The sequence below is a fragment of the Anguilla rostrata genome, chromosome 17 (genome assembly GCF_018555375.3).
Source record: "Anguilla rostrata isolate EN2019 chromosome 17, ASM1855537v3, whole genome shotgun sequence".
In the NCBI taxonomy this organism is placed as follows: domain Eukaryota; kingdom Metazoa; phylum Chordata; class Actinopteri; order Anguilliformes; family Anguillidae; genus Anguilla; species Anguilla rostrata.
This window is the reverse complement of record NC_057949.1, coordinates 14854547-14877213: the sequence shown is the minus strand read 5'-3', so window position 1 is coordinate 14877213 and position 22667 is coordinate 14854547. Positions and strand designations below refer to the sequence as shown.

The window sequence follows — 22667 nt, the reverse complement described above, 5'->3', positions numbered from 1 at the left end:
AAGAACGTGCGGGCTCGTTCTCGCTGCGTGAACAACGGGCGCGCTCATGCCTCATTGCGCAATGTTTTAAAAAAAATATTTTTTACATATATTTATTTACTGTGTTCAGGTAAAATCAACGTGGAGTTGTCCTACAAAATAGTTGTTAACTGTATAATTGGTATCTGGTATAATCTGGTCTAATTGGTAAAAACGTTTTCAACGTACAAAAATACCCAGTAAGTCACACATACAAAGTGCTATCTGTAAGTTATTCAAAGTAACTTGGCCTGTGTGTACAAGCATACAGTACATTAATGGGGCAAACATATCTCTGGATAGGTTTGTAAGATTCAACATTTATTTAACAAGCATTAATATTAATAATTTTTATATGTATTTATTTATGTATCCCCCCTCCCCCGCCCCCCATATGTATGATGTATGCGCTGTATCTATTTTATAATTTGAGTTTATTTTAAGTTGCACATATACAAGAAGTTGACAACCAAGTAAAAACATATCCTTTCTGGAGTCTACGTATTCATTGGGGGGTTTGAAATATTCATTTATGTGATGTCTTCTTCCTGAATGCTATTTTTGTTATTTGACACCTTGATGTGAGACAAAGTTTGAATGACCACATTCTCTTCAGATGGTAAGATGAAAATACACAGGGCCAAGTTACTTTAAATAATTTAGAAAGCATTGGGTAGCATTGCTTTGGGATACAACTTGTTCAATTTGTGAGAGCGAAAATAGTCAATTAATATTGTTTCTTGTAACATGGCCTGATTTCGATATCAATATTTTTTTTTATGGCAGGCCTAGGTTTTATCTGACAAGTTTGAATGAATGACTTATGGACAGTGCTTTCTATGTGTAAGTAACTGTCTATGTGTAAGTAACTGGCAATTTTTGTAGGTTGAAAATGTGTTTTTCTTCAGATATCATCATCCTTTTGTACTGTGTTATAAGTAACTGATAACAGTAATGCATATACATTTAGGCTATGAGACAGACATGCATACACATATATGCATGCAGACACAGACATACATTCCAGCTGAAAGAAACACAGGCATGGATTCAGTCATTTTTTCTTTTACCATAAATGACAAATGAAAGTGATAGCCCTGCTAGAAGAACACTTGTAAACCTGAACCGGTAGGCCCCTTCTTTAAAAGAAAAGAACGAGCAAACAACGTCATTAAAGAATGTCTTTTGTATTGCAAAGGCATGTCCCATTGTTTGAATCCTTCTGGGTAAAATACAGACGCACAGGGTTTACGGGGGGATTGGGGGGTCGATCCCCCTAATTAAGACTTGGACCCCCCCCCCCAAAAGAGGTAAAAACAACAGGTCGGGGGGTTGAAACATTTATATATCCTTCTTACCTGTAATCGTAAATATTACAATACATTTCCCATCAGTGGCGTCACTAGGGTTGGTGGTGGGATGGCATCCTATCCCAATTATTCACCATGCACTGAAACTAGTTAGTTAAACGTATTGAGAACATGCATATAAAGTGGTTATGAGAAGATCTGTGTTCATATTGTACAGTATTTTTGGCTCAGGGAAAAGAACAAAATAGAATAAAATAGAAAAACTAAATTTTTCCCAGGGGGAACCCCATGTAAAGCAGCCAGGATACAAGAAATTAAATAAACAATTTACATAAATTAAGAAATGAAATAGCATAATTTGAATTTAAAGGTTCTTATATTACATTACCATTATCACAAATCAGACTAGGGCCTACGTAATTTTAAATATATTTTGGACTGCACTAAACCCGAAATTTTAATTAGACATTAAAATGTGTATAAAGAAATATAACCTTGCTCACTTATAAGGTTAGCTCTGGTTAGCTATTTGTGGGGAAGTCTATATTAAATATGGCAGTCGGCTAAATTAATTTACACTCGATTGTGAACTCGATTGTCAAAGTGGAATTATTTACGTTGTTAGACACTTAGGTGATTATTCTGAGTGGGTGCTATCTTGACTGGCGCATTAAAATGATAGATACTACAACATGGAGCGTAATATGTCTACGGTACAAATATCAGTTCTAGTTCATGAGTGTTCTGTGGTGTATACGCAAAGCAAAGCGGAAGTGTTCTTGCGGCCAGCCGTTGCGTTGTTTTTGTAAAAGCTACGTAGTGACGAGAGAATGGAGTCGAACGGGGAAAGTCACAAGGTAACCGAGTATTTACTGTCAGTATTTTAATGTTGGTCACTTGTAATATAGTTACAAGTCAATCCCATTGTTGCTTAGACTTGAAATATATTGTGTGATGTGTGATTAACGTCCATCCTATAATCGTTTGGTATGAAATCCGTTTGGGATGGGTGGGTTTTTAAACTGGTCAGCTGTTTGTTTGGTATCGACAGGTAACTTAGCTTTTTAGCTAGCCGGCTAGCTAATGTTAGCTGACTAAGGACCAACAAAATCCTAATAAATGACTCTTATGTTATTGCTCCTTGGGCGAGTTTTTACCCTGAGCTCAGCGTTGAAACTTTTATTTTTGAATACAGACAGGGTAGTAGTCTGCTAGTATAGCTGATTCTATCTGAAAACCTTCAACAATTTTAACTCGCTAAGTTACATTAGCCACCACTGGTTTGACCCGTTTACCTTGAGGCCGGTCTTTATAGTCATGTTGTTATTGCGTAGATTATCCTTTCATTACAAAGCCGATACATTCTTAACTAATGAGTAACACGCGATGTTTTTCGAGATGACTGTACTGTAGCCAAGTTGCGCAGTTGGTTTGCGAAGGGGACAAGATGTTCTGCGCTGTATTTTTCCATTTATGTCGAATAGAAGTTCACCCATAATGTGATATCTTTTGATAGCATGTCTTAGGGTTTCAGGGTGGGCTAGCGGTGTCAAACTGCTTTGGTCTTTATGTTATGTAAAGTTGAAGTGCACTGTCAGTCTGGCAGCCTATTGATTGAGCTGCCAAACGTTACACTTGGTTGCCAAGTGTAATGCCCATATTTAAATTAAATGGCATTGCCGATGAGATGATATCATTTTACTGACTTCATTTATTGCCTGTTAACAGTTATTCGTAGGCAGCTAACTGAAGGACGTCAACACCGTTCTAGTCCCCGCCCCCAAAGAATCGTACTCAGACCTCTGCTGTTTATTAAATAAATAAAAAAAAGAAGATAATATCTCTGTTTCTGGAATTGAGGAAATAAATACTGGCTGAATTTTTCCCTCCGAAAAATATTCTACAAGTTCCAAAATTCATTGAATTTTTCTTGCAAAATTTGACTGATTTACTTTACAGAATGCATTGGGTGGATTTATGTAGAGGTCCCTTGCATGACCTCTGTATTAATTGCAGTACTTTCATTGGCAGGCAAGGCTGTGATGTCATTAGTTATCAGCGATGTGGCTCTCCTGTGATTTGTGCGACTTGTCCTGTAGTGCAGTGTGGCCTGTAGGTGGGGGAAATATAACAATATAAAACCGTAAAAAAAAGAAAGACATTTGTAATAAGTACCATGTTCACTTGTAGGCTGAAGTTTTTTGGACCTTTTTATGTTTCAGTTGAACGTGTTCATTTCCGTGTTGCTGGGTTTTTTTTTTTTTCTTCAGTCAGCCGGTATTAATATTTTATTCTGTTGTCTTTGACCTTTATTTTGACTGAAACCTAATTCTCCTGCTTATGTGCTGATGTTTGGGTCAGGGTGGGATTGTGGCTCTCACAAGCCCTGCCTTATTTCTCTAGTCAAAGGCAGCTTTGCCAGTGCGACGTTGAAAACATTTCTTTTTTTTTTTATGGGATGGACATTTTTAACATAACACGTATCCTTTTCGCAGTCATTTTCCCCCCCAAACAGACCGGTTCCCGTGTACAAAAATAACCGGGCGTGTGCTTCAGCTGTGTGGTTGTCCGGGTTGTGATTGGCCTTGTTTTTTTTCCGGTCGGGCGCGACGCAGCTGATGTTCGAGAAGGAGGGCGTGTACCTGCACACCAACGCCAAGAGGAGCAACCAGGACACCGCCATCCCGGGGTTCATCCGCATCGTCGAGAGGGTGAGGCGGGGTCGTCTGCTGGACTGGGGGTTTTACATTACAGGCGTTTAGCAGACCCTCTTATCCAGAGCAACTTACACAACTTTTTACATAGCATTTTACATTGTATCCATTTATACAGCTGGATATATACTGAAGCAATGCAGGTTAAGTACCTTGCTACGCATATTAAGCAAACTTAATATGCGTAGCAACAACAACGAAACAAGGACTCGGAAGTGTAAATGTATGGTAGTGTATGGAAATGTCACTTAGAGACTCATCCAGGATATTTTCAGATGTCCCAGAAGTGCGTGGTCTAATTTATACTGATCATCAGTTCTTTTTTTCCATGAGAGGTTCCAAAACAATGGGAGGATGGAAAGAATGTGAGAGGAGAGGGTAAGGAGTTATTTTAGGCAGAGATCCGTAGGTAACGTTTGTTTTTTGCACGGGAGTTTTACAGGGGAATAAAGGAATAGGTAAATCCACGCTTTGAGGTTGACGATAAAACTGGTTGGATCTAACGTACCACGGGTGACTTAAAGGTGAGACATCGCTGTTATTTTTTCCCTTTTTACAATTCTGTCTGTGCTCATTTTCAGGGTGGGGAGCCGGCATTGGAGTGGAGCCCCCTTGAAGAGGAGAGAGGAAGCGCACCGGCTGTGTTCTACACCAAGAAGGTAGAGGATGAACGCGTATGAAGTTCTCAGTTTTGTAGTGTGGAGCTTCGCCCAGTATGTTGAGCTGCTTTGTAGCTTGACTTAGGCCACAGGAGGAAGTGCTGCCTTAATTTGGTTGTCGCTTGTTTCGTGTAGATGCTTATTTTTGAGGTGAATGAGAGAGCGCTGGTTGTGCTGTGTGAAAGTTTCCATCTTGTCTGTGCCCTATTTTCTGCCGAGTCTGCTGGGGACTTCTTTTTTTTTTTTTTTCTCTCTTCGGGCACAATGTTTTGTGAAGGCATTCAATCCCACTTCGAGTAATGTGTGTGTCGCTTCATAAGATCCTGTTTTCTTAAAATCACACGGCACTCAAAGGAACTGCGCTGTGCATTTAACAATATACCTCATCATTTTTGGTTAACTAAGAAAACTTCCCTTGTCAGAAAAAAAAAAACTGTTGACGTCAAGTTAAAATCTCATATTGAAACAGCAGCGTTTCAGTGCGGCTGTTTGAGGGTTATAGCTCAGTCTCCCCTGTTCCTTCCACGCTAGACGGGGTAAGGTAAGTGATGTGTGCCGCCATCTTGTCTGTACCCTCGACAGGATGGAGAGGGAGGGGAGGAGGAGACGAACTTTGACCCCGGTTATGAGCCGGACTGGGCGGTCATCAGCACAGTGAAGAGGGAGCGAGACCCCACCCCGGTGCGGGAGACAGGTACTGCGGCGCTACGCGGTGCTAATGGTGCTAGCGGCACTAAGGGTGCTAATGGCGCTAGTGGTGATAATGGTGCTAGCGGAGCTAATGGCACTAGCGATGCTAATGGCGTTAACGGCACTAGAGGTGGTAATAGCGGTAATGGTGTTAATTGCGCTAGCAGCACTAACGGTGCTAATGGCGCTAGCAGCTCTAACAGTGCTAATGGCGCTAACAGTGGTAATAGCAGTAATGGTGCTAATGGCACTAGCAGAACTAACGGTGCTAACAGTGCTAGTGGTGTTAATAGCGCTAACGATGCTAGTTGTGTTAATGGCGCTACCGGCTCTCCTCTCTGCAGGTCAATGGGGCTCGTTCTCCCTGCCGCTGTCCGAGCTCTACTCGCTCCGCCGCGCCCGCTTCTCCCTGGGGCGGAACTTCCTGGTGCTGACCAGCAGGGGGGGCCACCCCCTCCCGCCGCTGCACTTCCACCGGGGCGGGACCATGGACCTGCTGCGGGCGCTGCAGCGCTACATCATCCTGGCGCCGTGAGTCCCTCCCGTCTGCCTCTTCCTGCTGCGTCCCCACGCCCGCCGTGTCGGCTGCCGTCTACTGTGACTGTCGCTGATTCTTATTTTCTCTCTCCCCATCTCTCTCTCTCCCCCTCTCTCTCTCTCCCTCTCCCCACCCTCTCTCTTTCTCATTCCCTGCCCCCCCTCAGGTCTCCAGTGGACCATCGGCTGTTCCTGGTATATCCACACGACTCTGGCGCCCTCTCGCAGTCGTTTGAGGAATTGCAGCTTTTCGAAGAGGGCAGCTCTGACCTTGTGTCCGTAAGTCAATTTACGTGTGCGTGCGCAAGTCCACGCACTTGGTTTGTATTGTAATGAGTGTCAGTGTCTGGATCTTCATCTGAAGGTACTTGCATTTTTTAATATAAATTGAGCGAAACTATACTTTCAAGTAACGTACTGTATTAATACTGGAGATTCCCTGGTATGAGTTAAGTGTCTATGTACAGTAAGTGGGTTTCAGTCTGTCTTTGTTTTGAGAGAAGAGAGTCTTCACCGTTCTCGAGGCGTGATTGGACAGCAGACATGAACATACTCTAGGAACCGAGTAGTCCCCGTTGTGGACAGTTCCTGCTCTCTTTTAGTTCCTGCCACACGGTGGAAAGAGGGCTTGAGTCTCCCTCTCTCTCTCTCTCTCTCACCCTCTCTCTCTTTCTCTCCCTCTCTCACCCCCCCCCTCTCTCTCTCTCTCTCTCTCTCACCCTCTCTCTCTTTCTCTCCCTCTCTCACCCCCCCCCTCTCTCTCTCTCTCTCTCTTCCTCTCTCACAGCGGTTCATTCAGGACCCCTACGCCACCACGTTCGGGGGGTTCTCCAAGGTCACCAACTTCTTTCGGGGGGCGCTTCGGCCGCCGGACTCCCCCCTGCACCCGCGGGCCCCCCAGGATGGGCACGGGCCGCCCTCCGCCGAAGAGGAGCCCGGGTTCGAGCTCATTACCTGCGTAAGAGGAGGGAGGGGCCACCGACTGCTCAGCACTGTCAGAGACACACACACACACACACACACACAGATCATTGAACAGGCCGCGGTGTAACCGAGTAACTCTCTCTGTGTGGCAGTCTGCACAGAAGTATCACCAGCAGAAGAGGTGTACAGCATGTCGTAACGACGTACCCCTCTGTACTTCCTCATTTCCAAAGAACTACGGCGGGTGGGTAATTTGAAATTGGCGATACTTCAAAGAAGTATTTTTGGCTGGACCGCAACAGCCCTACAAACGCGAATGTCTGTGACTGAGTGACTGAGTGAGTGATGAAGTTACACCATTGGTCGGCCGGATCATGTGTGTTAGGTCCAGCCACATACTAGGTTTTGACCTGGTCTTGTTTAGACAGAGCGAGATTGTGGACCGTCTCGCAGCGTTTTTTTTTGTTCTTGCGCTCAGGGAGCCGAACTGGGACCGAAGCCTGAGGTCACACGGGGTCAGCCTCTGGACAAGTGGGAGGAGCTTCTGGACGCGGAGGGCCGGGTGACGGATCCACAGAGGGTGAAGGAGCTGGTCTTCAGAGGGGTGTGTACAGGCATACATTTTTCACATCTGCAAATTTCATGATATTATCTCTCAGCCAAAATACTTTCGTTTGTTCCCAAAATACATTCATTGCTCACCGGCTTGCTCATTTCTTGCTCATGACTGTAAAGTTCTTAAACTTCTAATGATATTGGTCTGATGTGAATTTTCAGCTTGTTTCCCCCACCCGCAGCTCAGGAAACTCATAAAAAATCTCTCCCTCTCTCCCTCTCTCTCTCTCTCTATCTTTCTCTCTCTCTCTCTCTCCCCCACCCTCCCCCCACCCACCCATAATGCAGGGCATCACTCCGTCCCTGCGGAAGGAGGTGTGGAAGTTCCTGCTGGCGTTCTACCCCTGGGACAGCACGGCCAAAGAGAGGGAGGACCTGGTGAGAGCGAAGACGTGAGTCAGTCCGTCGCACCCGCGCGCCCCACGCGTGTTCCCTAACACCCGTCTCCGGGTCACCCCCCTCTCCGGGTCCCGCCCGGCTCCGGGTCACCCCCCTCTCCGGGTCCTAACGACCCGCGTTCCTTCTCCCCTCGCGCCCGTCTCCACCAGAGTGTACAGTACAGCGTGTGTGTGTGTGTGTGTGTGAGAGAGCGTTTGCTTCCCGTGTCATAGCCCCGCTGCGTTCCTCTCTCTCAGGGACGAGTACTTCAGGATGAAGGTGCAGTGGAAGTCGGTCAGCGAGGAGCAGGAGATGAGGAACTCCCTCCTCAGGGGATACCGGAGCCTGATTGGTCAGTCCCCCCCCCCCCCCTTACCCGTGAAACCCAGTGCCCGCATCCGATAGGCCGGCGGTGATGTCACCCCGCCCGCTCGTGATTGGCCGGCCCTGCGGCGACGTCTGCAGGGGCTGTGTTTTTTTTTGTGGTCGGGCGGCGTAGCGCTCTCTGGCTGGCTGCCGTTTCCCCCGCCCCTCCAGTCGTCTCACGGATCGACGGTGTTCTCTGTCCCGCCCCGCAGAGAGAGACGTCAGCCGGACGGACAGGCACAACTCCTTCTTCTCCGGGAACGAGAACCCGGGCCTCACGCTCCTGCACGACGTGCTGATGACCTACTGCATGTACAACTTCGACCTGGGTACGGCACGCTACGCTACGCCGCGCGCGGGCCAGACCCGCGCCCTTCACACTCTCCTGGTGTTCTTACTTCTGTCTCTCACTCTCTTTCTTTGTCTGTGTGTCTGTGTCTTTGTCTCTCTCTCTCTCTCAATTTCAATTTCAATTTAAGTTGCTTTATTGGCATGAAATACAAATGTAATTAATGCCAAAGCATACATATACTCTCTCTCTCTCTCTCTCTCTCCCTCACCATCAATTCAGTAGTGCTTTATTGGCACGACTATATGAGCAATATTGCCAAAGCAATTCACAGTTGAACAATTAACAATGACACGAGGCTTATAATTAACAGTGGAATAAAATATATATTTAAAGACACAATTAATAAATAAAATATAATAAAAATATGAATGTAAGAATAAATAACCAAAGCCAAACCTCCAGACATCCTACAAGCTGAAGGACAAACACCAATACGGACAGTAATAAGAACAGAAACTTCTAACAATACAACTTAACAGGGATTTTGCCTCACTTGTTGTAGATTGCAGATAGGTTGTAGATTACTGTAATCTGTGACATTTAGAGAAATGGTCCTAATTTTTGAGAATAAGTTTTGTCCATATGTCCTGGTATTTTGTGCGTTCTGTCAGGAAGTGCAGCTCTGTCTCCACTGCCCCCTGATCGCAGTGGGAGCGCAGCCTGTCCTCTCTGGGCAGCCGGGTCTGCCCGTGTACGGGCGGTCTCTATGGCCAGGCTGAATCTGCACACTGTCAATGCCCTTCTCTATGTGTTATCAATCACCACGGTCAAATATTCTGTCCCTTTAGGCCCCAATAGCATTCAGTTTGTGTCGGGTTTGTGTGGTTTTGTTCCAATAGGTTACGTAGATTTGGTTTACTTTCGTCATAATTCGGTATGGTCTAATTCTTTGAGGTAATATGGCTGCCCTGAGGCTGGTTGGTGTTAGTGGAGTTAGTGTCTGTAAGTGAACTCAACCTCAGGACAAGCAGGCTGAGGGACCTCCTTTCTGTGTTCAGCACTGGGCATTGCAGGGCTTTATAATGATGTGATTTGGGGGTCGCTCGTTTTGATGTTTCTCCCTCTCTCCCTCTCTCTCTCTCTCTCTCAGGGTATGTGCAGGGGATGAGCGATCTCCTCTCTCCCATCCTCTTCGTCACTCAGAATGAAGTGGAGTCTTTCTGGTGCCTGACAGGCTTCATGGACCTCGTGGTCAGTTTGTGTGTGTGTGTGTGTGTGTGTGTGTGTGTGTGGGCGTCGTGTGTGTATGTGTATGGGATCTGGTCTTTTGGTCCGGTTCGTGTCGGGGCGGACCCGTGTCTGTCTTGAGTCTGGTCTTACCTGGGCTGCTTCGTCGCTGTCAGCTGTTGAAGTCTGAGTAATGTGTTGTGTTGTGTAGTCGTCTGGTAGGCTGCTGGCCTGTATGTAATGTATCTGATGTATGCTTCATGTAGCTCTGTAAACTCTGAGTGCTTTTCTGTGCTGCAGCATCACAACTTTGAGGAGTCTCAGGAGGCCATGAAGCAGCAGCTCCTGCAGCTCAGTATCCTGCTCAAAGCTCTGGACCCGGAGCTCTGCGACTACCTGGGTACGGCTCACCTATTACCCCCCCCCCCTCCCCGGGTCACCTTTCTCCATGTCTCCTCCATTTGTTTATGAAATATGGTGTGTTCTATTTTGTATATAGTCTTACGTGAACCTTTCTCTCTCCATCTCCCCCCTCCCTCCCTCGCTCTCTGCCCCCCTCCCCCCCCTCTCTCTCTCACCCCGCTCTTTCCCCTCCTCTTCTCTCCACCCTCCTCTCCTCTCTTACCCCTCTTCCCCCTCTTCCTCCTCTTGCTCTCCCCCTCCCTCTCCTCTTCCCCTCCCTCCCTCTTGCTTTCCCCTCCCTCCTCTCTTCCCCTCCCGCTCCTCTTGCTTCCCCCTCCCTCTCTCTCCCCTCCCCTCCTCTGCTTCCCCTCCTCCCTCTCCTCTCCCTTTCCTCTCCTTCTCTACCTCCCTCCTCCTCTCTCCCTTCCTCCCTCCCCTCTCTCTCCCCTCCGCTCCCTCTGCCCCTCAGACTCCCAGGACAGCGGCTCCCTGTGCTTCTGTTTCCGTTGGCTACTGATCTGGTTCAAGAGGGAGTTCTCCTTTGAGGACATTCTGACGCTGTGGGAGGTGAGAGAGCGCTACAGCGGTGCAGTCGCAGGGCTCGTTCGCCCACACGGGGGGAGGCTCAGCCCTCTGAGCTCAGCCTAGCTCTCTCTCAATGTGTTTCCCCCATTTTCTCATGTTCTTCCGCTGCCGTCATGCAGCTAATTAGGCTAATAGCAGCCCTGCGTTATTAAAGTGATTTGGCGCAGTTGTATTTGAGTGAGAGTGCAGTGTTTCAGAACCCCCCCCCTCCCCCCCCCGTTTCCTCAGGTGATGTGGACCCGCCTGCCCTGCCCTAACTTCCACCTGCTGATGGCCTGTTCCATTCTGGAGTCACAGAGGGAGGAGCTGATTGGCTCCGACTACGATTTCAACACCATACTGAAGGTACCCGCCCGCCAGCTTCACCACCGGCCGCAGCCGCCGTTCGCTACGCGGCCCCGTCGAGCTCCCGCTGCGGCTAGCGTTAGCAAGCGTCCGTCACGTTCTCTCTCTCTCTCTCTCTCTGTCTCTCAATTCAATTCAATTCGCCTTATTGGCATGAAATACATACAGTATATATTGCCAAAGCATTATATATATATTTTTAAAAAACACACAGGAATTCCAAATAGAACAGAAAAGAGAGAGGAAAAGTATACTAGGATTTAGTTAACTGTAATTATATTTACAGGTTGAACAGGTCACACGTTGTACCTTTTATCTGGGTAGTTTCTCACTGTCCCTCAGGTTGTGACAGACTGAAACATATTCTGCTGCGAGAGGGGCTGTTGGCTCTTCTCGCAGAACTATTTTCAGCTTTTCTGCGTTTGTCAGGGGAGGAAATGATTTTATAATTTTAGAAAATGTGTTGAAATATGTTTTCCTTATTTCAGAATATTTTTCACAGTCTAGGAGGAAGTGCATCTCTGTCTCCACCTCTCTCTCTCTTTCTCTGTTTCTCTCCAGCACATAAACAAGCTTGAGATTCAGACAGGTTAACTGTGGTGGGGGTGTATAGTAGGATGGGGGGGGGGCGGTGGGCGGGGGGGGGGGGGTTTGGGTTTGTAAACACAAGGTTGGGGTAGGTTTTAAGGTAATTGTGGAAAGTGTTTGTGTTTCAATAAAGGAACATCAAATGTAAAAGTCTATCTCCCTCTATTTCTCTCCCTCGCCCCCCTCTCTCTCTCTCCAGCACATAAACGATCTGACCATGAGGCTGGACCTGCAGTCGCTGCTGCGAGGAGCCGAGGCCATCTACCTCCAGCTGACGCGCTGCAAGGTGAGTACGGTCCACGCGACCGCGGGCCGAACGCTTCGGTTAGCCAGGACCGGAGGGTGTGGTTACGGTCGACAGGACCGCGGACCGAACACTTCGGTTAGCCAGGACGGGAGGTGTGGTTACAGTCGACAGGACCGCGGGCCGAACGCTTCGGTTAGCCAGGACGGGAGGGTGTGGTTACGGTCGACAGGAACCTGGATCCGACCTCTTCGGTTAGCCAGACGGAGTGTGTTCAGTCGACAGGACCGAGAGCGAGCTCAGTTAGCCAGGACGGAGGTGTGGTTTCGTCGACAGGACCGCAGAGCGAACGCTTCAGTTAGCCAGGACCGGAGGGTGTGGTTACAGTCGACGCGACCGCGGGCCGAACGCTTCGGTTAGCCAGGACCGGAGGGTGTGGTTACGGTCGACAGGACCGCAGAGTGAACGCTTCGGTTAGCCAGGACCGGAGGGTGTGGTTACGGTCGACAGGACCGCAGAGCGAACGCTTCGGTTAGCCAGGACCGGAGGGTGTGGTTACGGTCGACAGGACCGCGACCGAACACTTCGGTTAGCCAGGACGGGAGGTGTGGTTACAGTCGACAGGACCGCAGAGCGAACGCTTCAGTTAGCCAGGACGGGAGGGTGTGGTTACAGTCGACAGGACCGCAGAGCGAACGCTTCAGTTAGCCAGGACCGGAGGGTGTGGTTACAGTCGACAGGACCGCAGAGCGAACGCTTCTGTTAGCCAGCCTAAAGCACAGGAGGCTGTCGCTAAAACTGAAGGGCGACACGAGCTGTTGTTTCAGATTCATTACACATCTCATACATGCGTGTACGTATGCAAACATATGCAGCATATTTAACACTCAGCGTATAACTCACAGAACTGGCTTTGTCCATTAGCTCCTGTATGTTTCTCTTGTGTTTTTCCTGACTGGTGTCTATTCGCTCTCTCTCTTCCTCTCTCTCTCTGTCTCTCTGTCTCTCTCTCTCCTCCTCCTCCTTCCCTCTCTCTCCTCCTCCCCCCTCTTCTCTTTCTTTCTCTCTCTCTCTCCTCCTCTCGCAGGAGCTCCCAGTGAAGGTGCAGGAGGTGCTGGGCCTCTGCCCTCCCCCCAGCTCGGACGAGGAGAGCCCCGTATCCGAGCCCAGCGAGACGCAGCCGCTCCTCAGCCAATCGCAGGCCGGGGGCGTGGCCTCCGCCGCCGCCCAACCGAGCGGCAGCGGCTCTCCACCCCGCCCACCCCCCACTTACCCCTAACCGAAGGACTGAGCGATGGAGGGAGAGGGAGCGGGGGGGTCCTGGTGGGCGGGGTCAGAGTTGCTTCACGCTTTCTGGGCTGACCGGCGTGTGAACGACTGCCTTTACCTGCTTCAGGAAGACCACACGCCCTTACACTCCAGACCAGCAGGTGGCGGTATGCACCACTTAACCAATTATGCCAGTTTTTAGAGTTGAGAGACATTTCACCGGTCATTTAATGAAGGAAGGAACCCCTCCCCCCATTTTGCCAATCAACTAATCGTGTCACGTGACTAAATTTTGGCTTCGGCGGACGCTAGCTACCCTGAAATCCGGCCGCTCGCGATTCCACCGCGGCTCCGTTCACACGTCTCGCCCCGCTCTGCTCGGTACAGGAAGCTTGAAGGCCCTTTTAGAAAGCAGACAGGAAGTGCATATGAAGGAATGGCAGGAAGTGTGACCTGGGAAAGAGAGTTTTGTACCATATTGTATATACACATTACAGAGAGAGAAGGGCATGGGGGGCTGGTAACACCCAATGTGGGGGGGGGGGGTGGGACGGGTGGGATGGGGGGGGCTTAACGTGAGCAAGGTGACTGAGCTTTTGTTTTTACTCTTTTCTCTGAGGTAACCATAGTTTCATTACGTCTAGTTCCCCGTTTTTGTTTGTGATTAAACATCTAGTCTGTAGCCTCTGTTCACTTCTCTTCTGAAATGCATGGCTTCACCTTGTGTATTATGGTAGAAGCATATTTGTTACTGTAACCATGCGATCATCGATTGTCTTGTCTCCTAATTTGGCAAGCAGTGCCTAATGTGTTATTTGTCAGTCCGTGTCTTTATACCATTTATTTCCTTTGTTATTATGGATGTCATCTTGATTTGTCCTCTTTTCCTCTCTCTCTCTCTTTCTCTCCCTCATTCCTGTTTGTGTAATGAAGGTAACTCGCTCGACAGCGGTTCATTTCTAAATGACGCCATGCTGTCCTTGCGCACACATGCATGCCTATGTGTTATTTACTATATACAGTATGTTTTATGTGGAGTTTGACTATTCCATTATAACCTTATTTTCATTAATACGTACAAATAAAATCTGTATCAGAACTCTTAAGCCGCTCAATTGGTTAATCCCTGTCATGTGACCCAAGGTCAGCCGAGTTCTAGGCCCCACTCCCAACTCTTTTCTTTGTCCGATACCCCCCCTTCCCTCCCTCCCTCCCTCCCTCACAATCTGTCCATCTGAACAAGTCCATGAATATTAACACTAAATTGCACACGGTTCTCTTTTCTTTTTTTTTTCTTTTTTTGCTGCCAGGGTCTTTGTAAATTTCAAAATAATCCTGGAAATACCCATGGGATTGGTAAAAATATTATTATTAAAAAGTTAATTTTTAAAAGAACTTGTCAGAAATTAGCAAAAGTATTAGTGACTGCAGTACACAGTTTGCTATAACAACTATACAGAATGTGTAAGGAAATGGCCCATTTTCAGACTAAGCACTATTCGCTCATTACATCACTGCCTTTTAGTACACATTTTTTTTCTAGAGCGAGGAACCGTTGCATTTTTAAATAGTATCCATTTATACGGCCAAATATATACTTAAGTAATTTAGGTTCAACGGCGGTGTTCTTTAGGTTATAAGATAACATCCTGAGCCGTTATACCACACTGCCATGGAAAAGCGTGGGCCTTTACAGTGACTTAATGCAGTCTTAACTGGGTCCGTCTCAGCAGGTGTCTCGTGTTAAAAGTCACGAGGAATGGGAGTGTAATCCCCCCCTGTCCCGCTAAATGAACCGGAAAATTAGGGGAGGAACACGTCTCCTCCTCCCCGTCCCTCCGTCCCGGCTCTTTTCATTCGTTTGCCCCCTCCGTGTCTGTGTGAACTCGGCTGCGACGCCCATGAATGCAGCGCGTCGCTTAAACCGCCTTTCGACCTGTCGGCCCGTCGCCCCGTCTCGCGCACCCCGCTTTCCCCCCGACGGTCGAGCTTCCCACCGGCCTTCCTCTCCCGAGTCTTCGCTTTCAGTTCGCTTCAAAACGCTCTCGCTTTGCTGAGCCCAGTTCAGAGCGAGAATGATATGATAATGCGGGTTTCGTCAGAAGTTCACATTTCTTCGCTGTCTTTAATGTCAGCGCCTCTGACTGTGTTTAGGCTACAATAATAGTTACGAAACTGCTACCTTCATGAGTAAATCCAGCTGTTCTGTCCGATTCAGGCAAGCATCTGGCAGCTGCGCCTTCGTCAGGTTTCTTTGTTTTTGTTTTTTCATGACACGTTGTTTTGACTGTGATGTCACGGAAGGGAGACTGCAAGATTGGGTTCTTGCGCTTCTCTGTATGCGTAGTTTTATCTCCCAGCTCACTAGCTGCCACAGACTGCACTTGTTGTTTTCACTGACCTCCAAATAAGGGAGTGGAGGCGCAAATCTTTAACGCTCGTCATCACTCTTAGTGCATTTTCCCCCCGATTATTTTAAGTGGAAAGATGAGTTTCCTGTTGTCGGGCTATGTTGATAATGTAAACATGGACTAACCTGGGCTCCCCAACACGGCTTCAGCAGAGCCACGGATAGATACTTCATTCACAGTCTCATTGGTGCACATTTTACATTAAAATTAGCAAAAAAATAAATGGAGAAATTGTCGTGCGGTGATTTAACCGTCATTAACTACTTTATTTGATCTGTTATGAAGAGAGCAGACCCTGGGACTCTAGGACCGCTCCGTACCCCCAGTGTGTAAATCGGGGATATCCAAAAGAAGACAGTAAACTGACTAAATAGATTAACAGGACTGACATAGAGTGACATTACAATGTTCATTAAAGTGAAAGGCTTTTCTTAACAGTTTGTTCACTCGCCTTTGTCACACTTTCCGGCAAAACTAACGCGAGCTGTTGAAGCGATGGCCAGATTAAGCGAGGCGCGTGATCTCGCTATTTCAGGATCGGGTCACAGGACCTGCGCTGTCAGAGAAATGGTGTCGAATTTCCCACAGAAGAGAGACAACCGGGCCTACATTCAGAAGAACTTCTGCTGCACAAATTAACTTTCGATTAACATCTCTTTTATATTTTTGAATTTATTTTATAATTTACTAACTTTGACTTTTTTATTTTACACTTTTAATTCATTGCTTGCTCCAGCCGTAGAATATATTGCCAATTCCTTAAAAACACACCCCCATCACGCACCTTGAGGACCTCAACAGAAGGTCGCCTCAGTGTTCCAGCTGCAAATTTTAAAAACAAATGATGCAAAACATTCACATTTACTGGGCTGCATTTTTATGGAATGCTCTTACAGAGTTTGTCAAGGCCTCTGATTCTTCAAAATCTTATTCACAAAAAAACATTTTTTTTTCAACTTATTCTGCTGTTTTTTCAAAGTACTGTCCTCGTTCTATTTCTTCATGTTATCCGTAGTTTTATTGAGTGCCACGAAAACCACTATATAAATAATAATAATAATAATGTTTACTCTGGAACTTCTTACTATTTTCAGTGAGGAGTTTGTCAGCAAAACTGATGAATAATATCTTTGCATGATTGAAAACCTTCAGAGATTGAAGGGGAACTTCAGAATTCAGTGTGTGTGTGTTTATGTTTGCTTGTGTGTGTGGGTGTGTACGCTTGCGTGTACGTGTGTGCGTGTGTGTGTGTGTGCATGTGTGTGTTTGTGTGTGTGGGTGCACGTGTGTGTGCACATGCGTGCATGTTTGTGTGAGTGTGTGTGTAAGTGCTTGCATGTGTGTGAGTGTGTGTGTGTGTATAATGGACCATAAGGCCAGGAGCGGGTGTGCTGGCAGTGATGTGTAAACAGAACAAAACGCTCCAGTGACCCCCCTGCTCTTTCCTGTCTGTCACACGCACCCCTCCCTGCCCTCTCTAATGTATTCATCGAGTATTACGCACGTAAACAGATTGCTTACAGCGACCGGAGCAGGGCTGACACAGGCTGCATCGACAATGAAGTTCCTGGGAGAGAGAAGCGGGGGGGGGCGGGGGGGGGGGTAACACGAGGGAGTGTGTAACTGATTAGTAAACAAAAAATCACACTCACAGGCCATTTTTAACACAAGGTCAATCGTGCATTTGTTTTTGTTTTTTTTTAACTGCATTTAGCCGAGAGACCCTCTGCCAGACTGTGTGTTTGGAGATGGAGAGCGCTGGCAAACTTTCTGGACTCAAGGTTTTAATTCCTGCGGAAAAGCACTCGAAATAACAGCAAATGACATAATGGCACCTCTCTCAAGCTGCAAATGTAAATCACATATTAATCAGGGAACTCTGTGTTGCACATTTGCAGGATTTTCGTTTAACAAAGTAAACATTTAAATAGTGCGGACAAACTTTCCACTAGGTTGGTTTTTCTCTTTTTCTCTCTCAAACTTCACCTCTCTCTCTCTCTCTCTCTCTCTCGCCCCTTGCTATCAACAGGCGTCTTCCGCTATTGTTATTCATTTCCATTGTTGCCGTTCGGAGACAAATCTCGTTCTCTCCTCGTCCCTTTCTCCCCCACCCCCCCACCCCCCCCATTCACAGAGGGAGGCAATCTGTTCCCCTCTCTCCGGGCCCCTCCCTCCCTTGTTCGGTACCCCCTCTCCCACCGCCTCTCTCTCTTTCTCCGTCCCTCTCCACCTGTTGACGCCATTGTCGGACAGACGGCATTGTCGCCTTTTCGCCATTTTATCTTTTTAACAAGTCGTCCCCGCCCCTCCTGCCCTCATTACCCTTGTGCAGTATAAATAGGTAAAAAAACTCAGATTCCCAGGCCACACTGGGCAGAAGGACACAGACATGCACGTACTCTGACACTGAGAGAAACATCAGCGGCTCACAGCGTAACAGGCAGACTGACGCATGCACGCACAGACGGGCGCTAGCGTGGGCGCACGGGCAGAAGCGGTCAGATAACGGCGGGGGAGAGAAGGTTCCGGAACAGACGCCGAGGCGGTCGCCGTCGCCCTGGGGAGCCCCGCGGGATGTCTGGCGAGTCGCTGTGGTGCGAGGAGGAGGAGGGCCGGGGGCCGGCGGGGGGGCAGCTGCGGGCCCCCTGGGACCCCAGCGCGTGCGGGGAGCGGGTGGTGGGCAGGCTGCTGCAGTCGGAGGGGAGGTACCTGCCCTCCGCCCTCTACGTCTCCCTGGTCCGGAGAGACCCGCGGCAGAGAGACCAGCTGGCCAAGTGGATCCTGGAGGTGAGTGCCCAACCCCCACCACCCCCGCCCTCCCCCGCACGCTCCCCTGTATGAGCACGCAATTCACAGACGTCTGTCTGCTGTGGCATTCTATGGTATTTTACACGTTGCTTTGGGTTTAAACTGTTACAGTCTAACCTGTTGGAGACTGTGTTTTAGTCAAAACAGAGGCGAAGATATCTCTGTGGTCCTTTTGCTTTTTGTCTCCCGTGCGTGCTGAGGATAAACCATCTATGCCTCTTTTTATCACTGTGTACAGTATGTTTACATTAATTTTGTCAGTTGCTCTGGGTAAGAGTCCCTGCTTTAGCCAGATTAACTGAAGATTGTGGCACATGCAGAAGTTTTTGCGGTTGCATTCACAGCCTTGACCAATAAAGTTGTGAGAAATTGGTTTTGCACAGGCTGAAACCTACAGTATCTGGTCTTACAGTATGTGCAAATGTAAACAGTAATGTGGAGGCAGGCAGGTCTGTACATGTATTTGCTGTTATTTTCCTGCTGTCAGTGTTGTCTGTCTGTCAGCATTTCACTGTGTGTGTGGAGTTCAGACCCCGCCTCCTCTCACAGGTGCATAGGGTTCTAACCCTGTCTCCTGCCCCAGGTGTGCTGTGTTCTAACCCTGCCCCCTCCCCCAGGTGTGTAGGGTTCTCACCCCGCCCCCTCCCCCAGGTGTGTAGGGTTCTAACCCCGCCCCTTCCCCCTCCCCCAGTTGTGCAATGTTCTAACCCCACACCCTCCCCCTCCCCCAGGTGTATAAGGTTCTAACCCTGCCCCCTCTCTCCCTCAGGTGTATAAGGTTCTAACCCTGCCCCCTCCCCCAAGTGTATAAGGTTCTAACCCCGCCCCCTCCCCCAGGTGTGCTGTGGGTGCGGCTGCGAGGAGGCGGTCTTCCCGCTGGCGGTGTCTCTGCTGGACCGCTTCCTGTCCGTCTCGCTCTCCCTTCCCCCCTGCCCCTGGAGCCTGTGCTCCGCCTGCGTCCTCCTGGCCTCCAAGCTGAGCGAGAGCCAGACGGTCTGCACAGACGGCCTGCGTGCCTGCGCAGACGGGAGCTTCACGGCCCGGGATCTGCAGGTGGGGCCCGCTGCAGCCGGGGTTCAGTCCCGGCGACTCCCCAAAACCCCCAGCCCAGCATTCACTGCAGTCAGGAAACTCACCCTCTGTGTCCCGCCCCTTATTACATTACAGCTGACACATGCGTTACATCACATTTCATTTTATTTGACAGACGCTTTTATCCAAAGCGATGTACAATAAGTGCGTGCCAAGGGTCTTTGCATCAACTACAGAACACAGGTCCAATAAGGTACAAATCTCATTAAGTATCAGTTATCCACAGCCAGGAACATCAAGTGTAGTTCACACAGTAAGTACAGGATAAGTCTTTCCCTCAAGTACGTATCTCTCTATCCACCTCAGTCCAGAACCATTGATTGGGTATTATTTTAAACCACCAATTGATAGGTTCCAGCTGTTTATGAGCATATATTTGTGTGACTGTGTATCTCATTTTGCTGTATTTGTGCCTGCTTGTATTACTTTACTGTTTGAGTAATATTATTGTACATTTGAGCGTTTGTTAGATATATATACTTTATAAGTGGCCGATGTATTCCCTCCCTCCTCCACGAGAGGTACCTCTTTGTATTTGTTTTGTCACAGTGTGTGTTCAGTGTTCTCACCCCTCTTGTCCTCCTTCCCTCTCGCAGGAGATGGAACGCGTCGTCCTAGCAACCCTCCGATGGGACGTTGCCGCGGTAACCCCTCAAGACTTCCTCCCGCACTTCTTGTCCGCGCTCGGGGAGCCGCACGAGGGAGAAACACCGGCGGGGGTCTCCCTGGCGACGCTGCGTCGGCATGGCGACACCCTGGTCGCCATGTGCGTCTGCGACTCGGCCTTCCTGGGAGCTCCGCCCTCTCTGGTCGCCGCGGCGGCGCTGGATGCCGCCGTTAGGGGCCTGGGCGGCAGGGGGCCTCAGCCTGGTCACGTGACCGCCGTGCTCTCCGCACTTTGCCGGACCGACATGGTGAGTCGGTCAGACTGGAATCGGCGGGATTAATCGTGTCACTGAAATAGTGAGTACAGAGACAGAGGTGTGATGTACCGTATAGTGAAACGCAGTGTAATCAAACAGAAGGTAAGAAGGATTTAAAAACTAAAGGTTATAATAGAGGAGGATGAAGAAAGAATAAAAAAGAACACAAGTACACACAGCATTAAAACAAACACAACAGAAAAAATTATATATAAATCATTGTAATTAATAAGTAGAATAAATAATTATTTAGTATTGAAAATTATAATATATATATATAAAAAGATCAAAAAAAAACAAGTACCAGCATACAACAACAGAAATTATATATAATTATTTAGTGTATATCATGCTATGTATACTATAATGTTTAAACATGCCAGATCTAACGATTTGATGATTGCCGCCATCGGCAGTGTGTTGACTGTAATGCAGTTGGCCTATGAACACTATTAACCCAATCCCCCTCTTCCCTCACTGCAGGCTGTGCTGCAGTACTACAGTGACCTGATAGAGGGCGCCCTCAGAGAGCGTCTGAGAAACGGACAGAGACAAAAAGCGAGGGAGCAGAAGAGAGAAGACCAGGACGGAGAGATGGAGGACGAAAGAGCAAGTACACCAACTGACCTGAGAGAGATCAGTTTTTAAATCAGTGTGAGGATGAGTTCAAACACACGCTGAAAAACCAGAAATCTAATCTTTTGATTAGATGTATAATAAGACTGATAAGCAATTTACCATACTTGCTTCTAGGTCCATTTCATAAGATCTTTTTTACTATACTGAACACACTGCTGTTTATCTATGTTTCTGCAATTCTGGAAAATTGTTTTTATTTTTATTAGTACATACAACATAGAACATTCATGTTCTGTCATAGTATATATTGTAATATTATTCATACAGATTATTTAATGTTGTTATCACTGTTTATTAATATAATATTATAATTTGTTGTTTACATGGCATCGTTGTTTACATAGTATAATTTTGTGTTTGTGATCATGCTTATTATTTGTTCAGATTTATTAATTTAACAATTTGAATGTATTTATTTATTTATTTTGATGTATTTTATCAGTGCTAATTTATTTCATGCATTATTACTTATTATCTCCGAAGAACTGTCTTTGAAAAATGTACGTATACACATATATCTATTTTCAAATTAATATTTAATATCTATATGGCGAGTTCTTTTGAGAGCATGTCCATGTGGTTGTTACTTCTCAATAAAATGTTTTATTTATTTATTTTTTAACATTACTGGAAAGGTGATCAGGTTGAGAGGACTGGAGAGATTCTCTGACTACTGATCTCCATAAAAAACAAAACTGTGATTGACACACGCTGCACTTAATTGATGCTGTTATGGTATCTACATTACAGCTCGTCAGTAGTTGAGCAACAGCACAATGTTTTCTGTTTTGCTTCTGTACTCCAGCACATTGAATTTGAAACGAAACAATGAATATGAGGTTAAAGTGCAGACTGTCTTTAATTTGAGGGTATTTATCCATGTTTGGTGAACTTAGTAGGAATTACAGCCTTTTTTATATATAGTTCCTCATTTTAGGGCACCAAAAGTAATGGGGCAATTGGCTGCTTGGCAGCTGTTTCTTGGCCTGCTGTGTGTCTTTGCATCATTAGTTCATGCACAAAAAAACTAACAAAAGACTTTGAGTTGATTCTAGGTGTTGATTTGGAGTCTTTTACTGTTGTCTCTCAACATGAGGACCAAAGTGGCAATCCCAATAAAGTAGGGTGGAAAATTTGAATAAATCAATCTGAGACATAGCCAAAACCTTGTGTGTGTCACAATCAACTGTTTGATACATTGTTAAGAAGCAATAATGCACTTTTGAGCTCAGCAATGACAAACAAGTTAGTACAGCATGGAAAACCACTGTAGTGGATGACAGAAGAACACTTTCAGTTGTGAAGCAAAACCCCTTTTCAACTGTTGAGCAGATCAAGAACACTCTCCAGGATGTAGGCATAGATGTGTCGAAGACTACCAAAAAGAAAAGACTACCCCGGCATATCCTCAGAGGGTTCAAATCACTGGTAAATCTCAAAAACAAAATGGCCAGGTTAGAGTTTGCTATAAATTTTTAAAAAGTAAATAAAAATAATTTAAAAAACTGTAGAGTTCTGGAACAAAGCCTTACGGACAGAGGAAACAAGCATTAACCTGTACCAAAGTGAGGGAAAGAGGAACGTATGGAGACAGAAAGGATCAGAATCAGAAATACCTGTGAACCCATTTG

The 22667-nt window shown here is 47.1% G+C and overlaps 2 protein-coding genes across 2 annotated transcripts; both read left to right on the top strand.

Moving 5' to 3' along the window:
* The first annotated feature begins 2029 nt into the window (after nt 1-2029).
* Nucleotides 2030-14269, top strand: tbc1d17 (TBC1 domain family, member 17). The gene is made up of 17 exons (XM_064314555.1): nt 2030-2185; nt 3944-4039; nt 4624-4701; nt 5284-5395; nt 5736-5922; nt 6096-6207; nt 6716-6886; nt 7331-7456; nt 7756-7859; nt 8103-8197; nt 8424-8540; nt 9654-9754; nt 10031-10130; nt 10602-10699; nt 10946-11062; nt 11850-11936; nt 12982-14269. The coding sequence occupies exons 1-17, from the start codon at nt 2159-2161 to the stop codon at nt 13171-13173; spliced, it is 1920 nt and encodes a 639-aa protein (XP_064170625.1). The 5' UTR covers nt 2030-2158; the 3' UTR covers nt 13174-14269.
* Nucleotides 14270-14432: 163 nt separating this feature from the next.
* ccndx (cyclin Dx) lies at nt 14433-21874 on the top strand. Its single transcript, XM_064314558.1, has 4 exons — nt 14433-18361; nt 19220-19435; nt 20071-20388; nt 20881-21874. Exons 1-4 carry the CDS (start codon nt 18149-18151, stop codon nt 21043-21045), a joined length of 912 nt encoding a protein of 303 aa, XP_064170628.1. The 5' UTR covers nt 14433-18148; the 3' UTR covers nt 21046-21874.
* The last annotated feature ends 793 nt before the right edge of the window (nt 21875-22667 follow it).

What these genes read in the sequence shown, in the direction of transcription:
- tbc1d17 (XM_064314555.1), top strand. Translation starts at nt 2,159, where the DNA reads ATGGAGTCGAACGGGGAAAGTCACAAG. An exon ending in GCAGCTCTGACCTTGTGTCC is followed by an intron (nt 6,208 to 6,715) that starts GTAAGTCAATTT and finishes CCTCTCTCACAG; the next exon opens with CGGTTCATTCAGGACCCCTA. An exon ending in CAGGCTTCATGGACCTCGTG is followed by an intron (nt 9,755 to 10,030) that starts GTCAGTTTGTGT and finishes TCTGTGCTGCAG; the next exon opens with CATCACAACTTTGAGGAGTC.
- ccndx (XM_064314558.1), top strand. Translation starts at nt 18,149, where the DNA reads ATGTCTGGCGAGTCGCTGTGGTGCGAGGAGGAGGAGGGCCGGGGGCCG. An exon ending in TGGCCAAGTGGATCCTGGAG is followed by an intron (nt 18,362 to 19,219) that starts GTGAGTGCCCAA and finishes CCCCTCCCCCAG; the next exon opens with GTGTGCTGTGGGTGCGGCTG. An exon ending in CACTTTGCCGGACCGACATG is followed by an intron (nt 20,389 to 20,880) that starts GTGAGTCGGTCA and finishes CCCTCACTGCAG; the next exon opens with GCTGTGCTGCAGTACTACAG.